This window comes from Dermacentor albipictus, chromosome 8 (assembly GCF_038994185.2).
Source record: "Dermacentor albipictus isolate Rhodes 1998 colony chromosome 8, USDA_Dalb.pri_finalv2, whole genome shotgun sequence".
Lineage (NCBI taxonomy): Eukaryota > Metazoa > Arthropoda > Arachnida > Ixodida > Ixodidae > Dermacentor > Dermacentor albipictus.
In genome coordinates this window covers 109817207-109831360 of record NC_091828.1, presented here as the reverse complement: position 1 = coordinate 109831360, position 14154 = coordinate 109817207, and the positions used below count along the sequence as shown (strand labels likewise).

At 44.3% G+C, this 14154-nt stretch overlaps 2 protein-coding genes across 10 annotated transcripts in view; one reads left to right on the top strand and one right to left on the bottom strand.

The window, feature by feature from the left end:
• Positions 1 to 14154, top strand: part of LOC135917129 (uncharacterized) — a 677883-nt gene that overhangs the window by 436072 nt on the left and 227657 nt on the right. For 3 of the 6 annotated variants that reach the window (XM_070524068.1, XM_070524065.1, XM_070524063.1), the window contains one exon: positions 10874 to 11008. The exons of the other annotated variants lie outside the window; for them this stretch is intronic. In XM_070524068.1, the coding sequence (XP_070380169.1) occupies positions 10874 to 10996 (123 nt within the window). In that variant the 3' untranslated portion in view covers positions 10997 to 11008. Of the gene's footprint in view, positions 1 to 10873; positions 11009 to 14154 lie in introns of those variants that run through there. 6 annotated transcript variants of the gene reach the window in all.
• Positions 1 to 14154, bottom strand: part of LOC135915639 (allatostatin-A receptor-like) — a 90256-nt gene that overhangs the window by 37163 nt on the left and 38939 nt on the right. The window contains exon 2 of one of the 4 annotated variants that reach the window (XM_070524059.1): positions 1090 to 1176. The exons of the other annotated variants lie outside the window; for them this stretch is intronic. The gene's annotated coding sequence lies outside the window, so the exon portion shown is untranslated. The remainder of the gene's footprint in view (positions 1 to 1089; positions 1177 to 14154) is intronic. 4 annotated transcript variants of the gene reach the window in all.

Sequence of the window (14154 nt, the reverse complement as noted above, 5' to 3'; positions counted from 1 at the left end):
TCTTCTCCGCTGAGGGGACAATTTAGAAAATAACAAAAAAAAGGAAAAAAGGGCGAACGCTATGGCTGGCGCGAATGTTCGAGATAGGGCGCTCAGGTTTTTTTTTTTTGTCTTGATGTGCGGAACGTTCTTGTTCTTTTGTCATCGGTTCTGATGCGTCGCCTGTAAGCGTCCCAGTTACGGTCGAGTAACTTTTCTTGCTGAAAGAACCGACGACGAGTCTTAGGATGGAAGTACCGCCTCAACATTCTCGCCTTTTCTTTGTTTTTTTTGTAGCGCTCGGTGGTTGTGTGTTGACCTCGGGCTCTGGTAATCACGCCTTGAGACTGGCACGACAGTGGAAGTAAATATTAAAATGTGTTTATAGAAAAATTTATTATGACGCCGGCGGTTATGATCTAGTAACTTTTCAACTCTCTTCATATTAAACACATAACAGGGCAGCGCAAAAAAAAAACTGGACGATGAAGGGGACGTGCACCGGGCGTTCCTTTTATCGTCCTTGTTTTTTCGCGCTGCCCTGTTACGTGTCCAAGAATGCACAGACTAGCCCAAACAAGAGCTTTACTCTCTATAGTTTTCTAATGCTTTCAAGACACTTAGCTTTCGAGACACTCTGCTTTCGCGAAACGCTGCTGCTCTTTTGGACTCGGCAGTTGTTTGCTGTCCCAATTCGCCCTAAGCTTTGGTATTGCCCATTGAATCCCGATAGCTCGTTGGTTGAGCGAGATATTTCGGCAATATGCTTCGACGTGAAACACCTGGGAACGAATGGACGAAGCTTTTGTTTCGTGCGGACTGTTTGCCATTGGCTGGAAGCCTTCTGTGATAAGTCGAACATCATTATTGGTTGATGTACTTGCCCATTGCTCTTGCCAGTAGTTTTAAAGCTTGTTTTCGTGCATGCGGGCTCCACTGTTTATTTATACTTGAACGACGTAATTTGGTTCTTCAATGATTTGTTATTTTTAGGAGGTCCATCCGCTAGGTTAAAAATCCTGCTTGAAGGCGATCGTACTGTCTTTTCAGTCTCTGCATAACCTTATGCAATACAAGCACTCAAATTTATGTGAAGCTTCGATTTCTTACCAAATCCGGTTGCACTGGTCAGGTATGTTACTTGCACTTGAAGCCATTATGATCGGTTCACCTTAGCAAAAACTGTCCGAACGGCATCTGCACAAAAAGCCACAGTCGTAGTGGGGGAATTACCGCATTCCTGTGCGGGCATACATTCGGTTAGAAAGCAATGTTTGATGGGCGAAAAACAGAAATAGTCTCTTTGGATTTAGCACCAAAAACGTGAACTAAAAAGAAGCGCAATAGAAGGCAATAAGCGTATCGCACGAGCTGTGGTAATCTGTTTAAGGGACTCTTTCACTGGCGTTTCCTGAGAACCCTGTTCTTGTTTTGCGGCCATTCGTAACTATAAAACATACGACCCAATCGAACAGATGTTGATGGAGAAACGGCTCGCTGAACAAAAACGCATGACTTTCGAACGTACGGATCCCACGCTTGGTGACGAGTGAATAAAGTAATAAATTAACGACAAGAATGGAATGTCGACAACGGCACGAAGTTCGAATGAAGATAATGGCATGACTGCAATGGAAGGACGGTGGTGGACAGTGCATAAAACCAGAGAAGAAAACAATACTCTACACATTGACCAGAACTGCCTATCTGCCACTGAGATCCCGTTTCCTGGCCTTTGACCGCACTCCCGGGGCCACAGAATACGAAAAAAGAAGGTATTTTTTTCTCAGATACTTGGTGCGCCTCTATATAATCATGTGTTTAGGATAGTCATTCTTAGCCACCTCCTACGGCTTCAATTATTGCGCAAGCGTATATTTGCGACTTTAGATACGACGTATAAACAGTAAGTGATCTGAAAACAGCACCATCACAATATTTAGGATCCCAATTTGTTCAACTCGCTCGATACACAAACTGGCTCAACCAAATTTATCCGTCTAGTTTTCGCTGGTTTCTAATAAGACCTATTTCTATTAGCGTGGCAACCTGTATAAATTTGGTCCACTCTAATAGGAGCGCCCAAATGGTAAAAAGCTAATGTAAGCTGTACGAGTTCTATAATATTGTCATGAAAGGGCCAGTTATACGGCGCGTCATACACGTCTTGCGAGCGACCATAATCTGGAGAACTTAACGCCACGTGTCAGTGGCATCACACGACAAAGTATGAACAGGCCGATTTCGTTTCGGGTGGAGCCACTTGCACGCTTGTTGGGAACACAGACCTAATGACACGCGCAAGCAGACATGAGGAGCTTACGACTCGTCTTCGGTGGTGGTAGCTTTGGTGGCGGTGATAGTGGTGGTGGTGGCGATGTTTCTAAAGCGAGAGGATAACCCGAGTTGTCTGTGGCCTGCAATGTTCCCGCGTGAGCGTCTTTTATTTCCGGGTTGCAAGGATTTCCCATTTTCTGTCGATGAATTCGGTCCCCATACGGTTTCGTATGGATCGGATCTACGTGACTTCGGGATTAAATGAACACACCCCACCGGAGTGAACATCTAAACGGCGGCATTAGAAGTTCAGTAAGCCTTTGCGGCAACTGCGCCAACTGGCAATGAGAGCCTGTAGGCGTCTTTCAGTTTAGCTTTGCTTTACGAGTGTGAAGCATTGGATGGCTAACAACTGACGATGGAAAAACCTAGGCCGCCAGGAATGACGAATGACCACAGCACAATGACACGAGGAAAAATAAGCTGCGGGGCTATTGCGAGACGCATTCACATCCGGAAGCGTTTCCGCGCGGGATTTTCTCGGCTTCGGTCAGCCATGATCTCCGCGTAATGAGCAGGCTTAGAAGAAGAGCACGCATATCTTGGCGGGCATGCTGCAGGATTACATTCGCTGCCTGCTTCCTAGGTAACGCCTTTGGAAAGCCGCTAGCACCGGCATCAACACATACAAATTTATGGCAGAATGACTCGATACCGGTAGGCGCCATATTACAAAGAACACCGTAAAGCCCTTAAGCTAGCCTAAGAGCGTGTCAAGCATTAGCATCTCCGTTCGTGTGAAAGTTCGAAAGTTTCAAAGTTTGGTACGCGGTTCCCCATCGGTCGTTGGTCATGCCAAATAATGTTGTTTGTTTGTAAAGCACACCCTCAAAAGAGCGAACAATCACAGTAGCGTAATATTCTAGATGACCAAGTCGTTGAAACGTGATGCAGATGCTCTATGCAGAAAAATATCGTAATTCTTTTTTTTTTGGCGGAATCCCATTGGTGGGCACGTTGTACGTTTAAAGCATAGAATGGCTCGTGCGCAAATTTTGCTCGGCAAGCGTAGGACAGACGAGCCAATAGGAGGGCGCGACTTAAGATTTTTGCTACTCAGATACGGAAGCAGTTGCATAGATGGCTCTTCGTTCCGCTTTTGTCTGGCTGAAGTCGGTCACATGCCGATTACTAAATTTTATCAAGGTATTAGTCAAATGTTGTAAGCGTTCTGGCCGTCCTGTCTGTAAAGAGAGTACTCCTATCATTCAAAGAACTCCTGGCAAAAAATTGTCATTAAATAATAGCACACCACTCCCAATCAAAATACATGGGAAAAGAGAAACAGTTTTTCTCGGCAAGCAGTGCACCACATTTCATGAGGCTTGTTGCATCTAAAACGACAAGCTAAAATATAGTGACTTTTGGTTGGGAAATTTTTATTTAGGTCACCAATTTTTTAAAGAATTGTCAAAATTAACAATTTTCAGAAAACGAAAGCATCACGTTTCTCGCCCTCTAACTCAGCAATGAAAGACGATAACACAATACGGTGAATTCCACCCAGCAGTACGTCTAAAGCGGACAAACTTGTTATATTAAACGTGACTCTCAAATAATGAACTAATATGTCAGTAGAACTTTTTGAAAAACCCTTGTAAGCAATGTAGCAATGTAAGCAATGTAAACAAGGAGTAAAGATCGGTTCATGGAAACCTGCACTATTCTCAACTAGTAGAATGCCGCTATGGTGTAGCAATTTACCAACAAGCTAGTAGGGTAAGGGCATATCGTCTTCATGCACTAAGCAACGCTTGATGTGCGAATTGTGCCGAAATTCACTAACTTGCATTTTATAAACCTGGAATGAGCTTTTGCCTTCGGTAATAATTCTTTACTGCTAGCAGCAGAAGACTGTTCCACAAGGGATAGGTTTGAAGGGCCGTTATCATGCAGCACGCGTATTACATCTGCGCGCCTGAAGATTCCAAAATTACATCCGTTCTTAGATGGCTCAAAGCAGTGCTAGCATGCACAAAATCTCGAATAAAAGCAAGTATCTAAAGAGGGGACTCTTTCTTGGAGCGGTGGGCCGTCAAAATCAATGCGCATAAAACAAAGCGCAAACGGTACTTCTGTAAACGGTTTTGAAACTGTAAATGGTGCTTTTGATTTTCTGTTTGTCGAGCTGCACGCGATTCTACGATCAGGCCATAGTTCTTCCAGCGCTATTGCCATGCATACGGGATTATATTTTCGAAACGTTCCATGCGTGAAACCAAGCGCGGCTTCGATTTTCTTCTTCGCAGGATGGAATGGCGCTCCTTTCCAGCACGAATTTAAAACCATATGCATTGGAATGCCCTTAACGAGGCACCATTCCATTCAAGAGTAACAATACAGAGTTGAGTGTGGTAGAAGAATATCTTTAAGAAGCTCAGTTTCCTAAAAGAAAAATAAAGAGCACAGGTACTGTTATCGTGGTGAAAGATTCTGTTTATTATTTTTTAGGATACATTTGAGTCCCAAACTATGAAGTTGGGCGCATTTCAACAAGATATGCGAATATAAGCAGCGTATTTCGGAACCAGCAACCAAGGATTATATCATTTCAGGAAACATCGATGCTGCTAGACGGCTATCCTGTTACGGGTGCATTACTCACATACGTGCATTTTACGAATTATTGAACTCAAATTTCAAACTAAGTATGCTCGAAATACCCTCTAATGGGTTAGAAAAAAATTGTGGTTTTTTAAATTTATAGTACAACAATGAAATTATCGGTTTAGAGCATAGCAGGTTGGCTATAACAAATTGTTAAAAATTGATCTAAAACGAAAAAAAACGTCCTCTTGAAAAAAGAGTTTGAAGCAAAGATACTAAATCGGAGTTTTCCTACTAAAGTTTTCATCGCAAGATATTGTTGTTTGTGCCCAGAAATCTATCTTTTCTGAACAGCTACAAATATCCGTACTGCAAGCTAAGTAAACGGAGAAAAGATTCTTAGTAGTTTATATTGACAATGTTTCAAAATGCTCGTTCAATGTTATCGTCAGTGTGTCAATTCCCTGGTGGACAACACAATAGAACTAAAGAAGACGGAAGTTTTGCATAAGGAATCTGATCCTCCTCAGGGCTCGTCCCTGCTGTCTCCAAGGACGTTGATGGTTCGGTCCCTAGTGTTCACACTAAAGCTGAATATGGCGAAATACAAGTGAATACGTCTACATGCTTTCTCGGCTCTGTTTGCAGGAACCTACATTTTCAACGGTAGTAATAGTTTCGGAATGCCTTCTGTGACTGTGTAAGCAAACGGCGTCGCGAGCTAGATTCGTGCGACCACATTTTGTATCAAACGTCGACCTGCTTTACTGAAGATGCACAATTTTGCACAATGCATGGTCAGTAAACTTTATCAGACTACGCATAGATACATTACTTAGGTAATTATTTTAAATACGGTCACTGGTGTTGCAAAAGCTTATATTTGGTTACATATATACCAACGTTAATTTCCTAGTTAAAAGCAAATTTTGTTCAAAATACAGCCTATGATTAGGTGAGCGAATGATGCAGTTGTAGCTACACCAGCAGTGCTGCCTACACCAGTGTAGCTTGGCCGCGCAAAGATATATGCACCATTGTCACGAAGGCTGTTGGCGTTCTAATAGGTCCTCGGAATCACACCGGTGAAGGGCTGAGGACTCGTAAATTCTAGTCCTTAATACGGATAGTTGATTTTAAGCAGGCATGCACTGCACTGATAGCACTGATAGCACTGATAGAATCTATGCACTGATAGAAAGCCGCTAAGGCACACAGAAATCTGTCCCATACTACAAGACTACCGCTTGAACTTTACCCTCACTCGTTATACATATATATACATGGATATTGTTGCTTCCTGCCAAGCGAAAGCTGCGGTGTGATAGGTGATAGTGTTAAGTAGGTATTAAATATAGGCGTTCAAATTTTTATCAATGTATCCAGAAAATGATAACCAAGTACCGGTTTCTTTTTCGACAACTACCAAGCTGCTTATCTGCGAAGTACGCAGAGGATGTTTCGCGTTTTCGAGAAATATCGCAGGTTTTGCTTATCTAGCTCTTCCAAGATGAGCGAGTAAGCGACAGCATCTCGGCAAGAAAACAAGTTGGAAAACCGCTTTGTCAATCTTCAGTCACTTCTCTCCTTCCGCAAATGCGAACTTTACTTTCTTGATCTCGATTTTTCTTACTGCTATCGCTGAAAATGGGCCCTCTCTGCGAACGGTTGCTTCCCATGCCATTTGTCAGATGCAATGAGGTGAAGCTGCAGGCGACGTCCACGAAGCCAGTGGTGGCTCTCTCGACATGGTTTCGCAGTGCCTTTATTTATTTTTTCTGCCAATATTTGGAGCCAGAACTCATCAGATTGCCTGGGTGCCAGCACGGAGTCTGAGGTAGCGGCCCAAGATAAGAATAGTGAAAACAGCAATAAATGCATAAAAAAAGAACCCGGCCACTCAATTACTTGCAGAACTAAGAAGAAAATTTGGTCGACTTTACGACTGACAGCGTTCTATAGGAGAACTAGGAAGCTTCCATTGAAAGTCTGTCCCCCCCCCCCCTCCCCAGAGAGACTTGGAACAGTTCGCGTATCGCAGTGATCTCCATAAAGATAAAAAAAATGAGATGAATGGACATGACGGTTAACCGGATTCCGCTTTGGTTTGCTCTGTGTCCTGTATTACTACTGAAAGCAATCAATCACCCATTTCGATTTTTCTGACATGCGTCAGTGTACGTCTTCCAAGGCTTCGTAGAAAAGTCTCAGAGTTTCACTCTTGTGCTGATGCTACGCTCAACACTTATTCAATTCGTCTTCCTGGCATAGGTTCTCCTGCCTGCACTTTTGTGGGTTTAAGGAAACATTTGTATTTGTTATAACACGTCGCGTTACACAAGTTTCGGCTCCCTTACCAATAACGCTAAATGTAACGGAGTTCTGTTTCCATTTGATTTAGCCGACTCCATAGCATATTAGTAGTTCGGCCGAGTTAAATAGTTGTTGTGCAGAAGACTACCCATGAACTTTTTCAAAGGGAAGAATAAAAAAGGCGCATATCGCAGTGTTTTGTCTCCTCAACACGCAGTGTCCAGCTACGTGCTACCGCACTGATTATCTTTCATGGTGTGGCTAAGTGAAAATATATGTGTGGAAGGTAGTTACTGAAGAATACCAAAGAAATTCAACAGTGAAAATAATGCATAATAATCTACATTGTCCAGGTGATTTCTTCACATGTATGCAGCCATGAGTGTGTGTCCTTATATTTTTTTATGTGTGTTCTGTGTGGGAACATGCTCAAAACTGTCACGTCATCGCAGAATCTCTCGCTCTTCTGTAGGGTGACTCATGATGCACAGTTGCCGGTAGAAAATTTCACGTTTTTAATCACTTCTTGAAATACGAGCATGAATTTAATTAGCTTTATGCATGAAGCTGAAGTTCTTTTTTGTTTTCGACAAAGCGTCCCATTTTATTCATATCGGATTCATACTCCAACTTCCTCCGCTGGTCTCCATGAGGCCTAAAAAAGACATGACCATGATTTCCAGAAGGCTTTTGAACTTCCCCACGTACTGAAGTTTCCGGGCTACTAAAGGCCTCTCGGTTGATTTAGGTCGACGCAATACATTTAAAATTTGTGCACCATTGCCAATTTTTGTAATGTCGTAAAACGTAACTCAAGCGTTTTAGTTCAAGAAGACCAAACTTTCTGGCTAGGCCAAATTTTGTGGTCCTCTAATCCATGTCAGTAGTGTGATGGTTGTTCAAATTTTGTGTCCTTGTGACATATAACAGGTAACAGCGTTTATGGTAGGCGTTTATTTCTTAGGAGTTCCGTTATGTAAATGTTATTCTCATGTGTCATTGCAGTCATCGTAACAATGTAAAGCTCACATTATGTCCTCATTGCCCAACACATTTTTTAATTCTGATCAGCATTTCCTCTATATTCCGGCGTACTCCGACGTACTCTGACGTATTCTGACGTGCCAAATAAACGTAAATAGGTTGGCGCCGAAGAAGCTGCTATGCGATGGGACAGCATATGTATAGGTGTTCACTTTGGATTAAAAAAATCTCAGGCCACGTTAAGGACATGAAGATCAGGAGTTGTCACCTCTATCGGACCTTGTTATGCAGAAATATTTTGACACGTACAGCAAGACCATATTTACACAATGAGCAAGGATTCTCGAATCAATCTGCAAAGTTCGTACTTTTTGTCCCCCTTCCTCACATGAATTCACTCCGGTGTAGGAAAAACCCAGAAGTTAATGAACAGTTTAGAGATGCTTCGTTCCATTTTTCGTCCTAAGTTGAACAATACGGTCGATACACAAATATCCGTGACATCATTTATTGCACTGCTTCAGCACGCCCAAGGTGTCAAAACTTAAATACGATATAATTTCAAGCAGTACGTAGCAAAAGCATTGATTGCGTCGTCAGATTTACCAGTTGAAGCATGAAAAGCCATACGCGCACGGGAATCGTTAAACTTCCATGAAAGTGCTAAACTTAAATTTCTCATCACAGGTAAAAAGAAAAACTAACAGATACCTTTCTCCTACGCGAAGGTCTATCAGCTGGACTTTTCTAAGGCGTGAGTAAATCCTCGCACGGTGCAAGATGCAAGTAATGTGCAATCGGCTCTGCTGCTGTACTTGTAGTCTTGCTGACGTACTTGTAGTATGCCTTCAGCAAGATGCCGATTGCCAATTTTAATGCTATTAGCATCCTTTGGAACTTGATGCCCTTTTAGAGGAATATCTGTCTATCTGGGTCTCTCAGCTTTTACCGACCAAAGTTGGCGGTAAAATGGGTACTCACGCTAAGCTGACCCGACACTGATTTCTGTCTGCCGACTGTCACCCACAGTGTTTTTTTTTTATTTCGTGTTGTTCCCTCGGTCACAAAGTACCAACGCCGACAATCTGCCGATGGTCGGCGAAGAGCTAGGCGTCGGTTCAGTGTGACAGAGGCGCTGACACGAAGGAGAACAACGGTGTCGCCAACAGTCGGCAGACAGAAATCAATGTTGGGTCAGCCTAGCCTGAGCTAGGCTTATGTAGTGATTGGTCTAATGAACCACTCTCACGGCTACTTAGATCACCGGATATGGGCGAGTGGTTATGTGCCGCTGTTTATTAACAAGCACTTCTTCAACATATACGTGCTCGGTTGCGGTATCGAACCTGTGCCTTATATAGTGAGACGCTCTTGCCTTCACACCGGCGCAACGCGCGGACTTCGTGGTGGCGCCGCCAGATGGCAGAGCGTGCTCGGTGGGAAGCGCGAGGGATGAAGCCGGCTTCACACACATGCTTCGTACACAACGCATTTTTTGGTGATGGCAATACGGTGTGTTACTGCTACCTTTCTTTAATGCTATTGACTTGACTACATCGAACAAAAGAAAAGTTTCTGCAGGAATCTCTAGATAGGAAAGCCAGTGCCTGCTTCGCTCTTCCCGCTCACAGTGGTGGCAAACACAAGGGGTATATGGCGCACGGTTTCTCGCACGTCACGACAAGCATACTTAGAAGAGCGGGCACGCTAAAGTTCTCGCATGAATTGCTTGCTAAATGCTTCACCTAATGCAAGCGTTTTCTGTTGTTATCTGTAGGTGATGCCGCAGCATTCCTTAGATAACTCGAGCCGGCAGATATTAACGCGAATAGCATGGATAATATAAGAAACTACCAGGAGGCTCTAGAAAAGCTGCTACGCTATCTGCTGATTTTATCAACGTCTATAGCTATTTCCTAGTTGTGAATGGGGCTTTACAGAATTTGTGCATGTCATTCAAGTCAATGAGAAATAACAGGTTCCGAGAGACGCTGAGACAATAGTATTGATTTCAGGGCAAATTCATGCAATGGATATTATAGTAGAGATTATAAGTAAGCCTTAAAGTTGTTTGAGTGATGCGGTGCGTACTGAGCTGACAGTGGCTGGTCATTTAGGGTCACAAAATCAGTACTATGGGCAAAGAAATTACGTGCGAGTAGCAGGAGACACGGTGGTCTGACGAGAGCAGGAAATTTGCAAGCACGGAATGGAATTGGCCGAGGAAAGTTAGGGGTAATCTATTAATATTCTGCGAGGTCCTTGTTCTACAAGTGGTCATAAAATAGAGTAAACGACACTGATGACAAAGCCATAATGGCTCAGGCCCTTCGCGTGCGCGCGCAAGCTCACCGGGCCTTTCCTCCCCCTCCCCTCCCTCTCTCTATCTTATGTTTGTATTCCCTATTTCACGTCCCCCAGAGTAAGGTAGCCAACCAGACGCATTTACTGTTGGCATCCCTGTCTTCTCTCTTTATTTCGTCCTCTTGGATCACATAATTCCATCAGGACTTCTCAGTTGATGAAAAACTTCACCTGGATATTTATTCTTTTGCACAGGAATTCAGCCAGCACCTTTCATTTTGGAGAGTGTATTTATTTGCCTGCTTTTGATAGTTTACCCCGCATCGTTTAGAGATACCGTGCGTTATTGCACAAAGTATGTCCGCATCGACCAAATTTTTAGCGCTATATGCCTGTCCATCTGCCGCAGGCATCGTCGAAAACCACCCGCACACACACCAGGCCTGTCGGATACGGATCATGGAGAAGGAGAGTGATGGCGGATGGGCTGTTAACAGCTTGCGCTGGTATGAAACGCGTGGGCGAGGGTTGAGCCAGAAGTGGCACAGCTAGTCATATGTATAAGCACAAAGAATAAATTCACAGCGTCAGGGAGCTCTCTCATTAAACGTTGATCTCTCTCTCTCTCATTCTACTTCTTAAAACTGTCATAGACTTCGTGCAAGTACCACAGGCAATGTGAAAGGCCAGAAGATAGAGAAAAAACGATAGGCGGGTAATAGTTGAACGCTTGGTATGGAATAACTTGGTTGGAGAGACAGCTAATTAAGTTTGGCGATAAGAAGCCACAAGGGAATGAGACGCGAAGTCTGTGTGCTACTTTCCTCACGAGCACGACAGCAGCTCACCGTTAGCCCCCATAGGGATGTCAATGTCAACAATTTAACAAGACCGCTTCCACACTTTTGGAAGAGGTCAGAGGTTTATTAATGGATGCCCCGCGAGCGAAGTTTCGGCGTTGAACTTTCAGCAATCACATTGAGGGCCGTGATTAAAGTCGGTGAAATCTTTGCCTGTCTCTCGAGAGCAGCTATTCACTTGTTCTCGAAACTTTCAGCAAGCAACATTGGGGTTCCTAAACGACTTGCCTAATTAATCAGCACTCTCCGACAGTACAAAAATATTTAGGCTGTGGAGGTCCGGAAGGAAGCAATCTCCGGGGCTACGGCTTTAGGTTACTTGCGCATGTGCCCATGACTTCAGCTCGGCAGTAAGTTAGAAGCCATCCTGCCGGGGCCCACCATCTCTAGTCGACAGAGTACAATGTCAGCTAGAGAAGTGTAGCGAATCTTCTGACATGCCATTACGACGTGCGAAATTGTCTCCGGACCTTTGCTGCAACAAACAGTGCCAACTTATGATTCTTATACAAGGCTGTTTCGCTTGGATAACAATCATTATCCTTGAATAAATACCCTGCCTTGGAATATTATACTGGACGCTGAAGACGCCATACTGTAAATCCCAGGCTTCCTATGCAAAGGATTTAGCATCCAGCGTCCCGTCACAATTTTTAAAAGAACACCAACGTGCGATGCGCTCAATGTTTCCGGAGGGGTTGTTCAGACCACTGGTAAATACAACTGCACTCGTTTCGACTACAGTCGTCATCAAGAACTCGAGCACTGCCTATGCAGCGTTCGGTAGAACACCGATACTCCTCCCTCGGGATCATCCCATTCTTCGCGGGACGCATAGTCGGAAGTGTATGCCGGAGCCAGGCCCGCTTCCCCTTTACGTATGCTTCTCAGCGCTGACTCGCAAGGAGGTCGATATAGCAGTTGCCTGAGGCAAACGAACAAACAGCTGAGCGATCGGCGTATCCTGATTCGCCCTCATCGCATTCCGCAGGCAGCGAGAGGCCCCCTTGCATCGCTCCAAGTGACGGGAGTGCCCGGGAAACCTTAGCCGAGGACGTGCCTCCCGAATTCTATCATCACTCCTTTTGTTGCTCCTCTGACGGTGCATGTGTCGTTCGCATTGCATCATAACCCTCCACTTGACGGCGACCACGCCGAACTTTCCTCGATGTCGTGCTCATTCTTTCGCACTGTGTCCTGATCCTTTGTTCGCGGTATTGATTGCCGTCTGCTCTACTTGGCAGTGCAGCGGCCCACTACCATACGTCAGGCGCCTGATAACTTTCCCTTCCGTTGCTCCTCTTCAATCTTTTCTTCGTTCAGAGGGCTTTCTCAGCTGTGTCTCACACTTTGTCGTTTTTTTTTTCTTTTGTGGTTACGTGGTGCCTCGCAGCATATCGCACAGTCCTGTCCACCCTTTCGATGTTGTCGTAATACATCTCTGTTTTTCTCCTCATTCATTATTTGTGCTGACAGTGCTAACGCAGGCACGTCTGCTCATAGCTTCGCTTATACTGCATGTACCCTAGCACAGGCCATTTTATGTCTGGAGGAGCGCTACTTGCCTCGTCAAATGTTCTCACTTCATGTTTTCATGACGGTACGGGCCTGTGAAACTAGAACAAAAGCGTGTCGGGCCTACATTCTTTCTCCCATCGCTATCGATTACTGGGCAGTGTGTGTCTTACGATTCTCAATCATTCATGCGCAGCGCATCGTGTTCTATATTTTCTTTTGCAGCTTTCGTGAACTTTTTCAATCAATCACTTTTCTTTAGCAAAAGGCGAGCGAGGCTATATCTGTCTCACCATCCGTCTGGCGTTGGGCCTAAACCGTCTGGTCGTCTATCATAAATTTCTCTGCTTATATTAGGGCCACCGAATCGATCGACTTCATTATGCCTCCATCTGTGTTGTTCACAGCAGAGAATCGTCTTCTTTCATATTAGTCTGCACTTGGTCATCGCTCAGTGTCGCAATAACTTGGTCTCACGGGTAGCGGCGTTCTGCATCACATTGACCGTGTTCAGTTAATCGTAGCAAAAAACTGCAACATGAAGAACAATGTCAATGCGACAGCGTATATAACTTCCAATGGCACGCATGCACCCTAAATGGCAATAATTAAACCGCCATTGTTGAACAAATTATAAAGCTATGTCACTGGTCTGACCCTAAAGACAAAAGCATTTCCATCCAATTTATTGGAGGTAGTTACCGAAGGTATTACTCACTAGCCCGTTAGTATCTGTTAAGCCAAACCAAGTTTCACTTTTCGACGTCTTTTCACTATGATTAATCATTGCAAAAAGAAAAGGGTGGCGCTTAGATCACGCGCGGACAATTGCGCCTGCAAAATGTCAAACTTCTCCAAAACGTGAGAAACACTCAAACAACAACAACAAAAAACAGATAATCAAGGTAACACGCCTAAGAACTGGCTGCCGCATCACCGGTTATGGCAAGTCACTACGGCGCTTTCTACAGTGCAGAAAGCAAATTTGATGGTCACGATTATTATTATTTTCGAGGCAAGGCCTTATAAATGGGGTGGGGACAATTAGTCGCCTAATCTGCATGGGGTAACCAGATTTTACCACATCTTGTGCAATGTATCGTTTTGCCTATCACCCCTCGATATTTTCTCTCTTCACTGAAACGCCTGTCGCCATATTGTTCAGTTACCTGTGGCTGTCACGACCACGGCTCTATCGATCTCCTCCTTTCTTTTTTATTCCCCTAACATTAGTTTGTAACTCCTCTTGCGTATCTCGACCACCGGCTATGCAGTTGACGCTTGCGTCCGCTGTGAATCCCAGCTCTTTTACAGC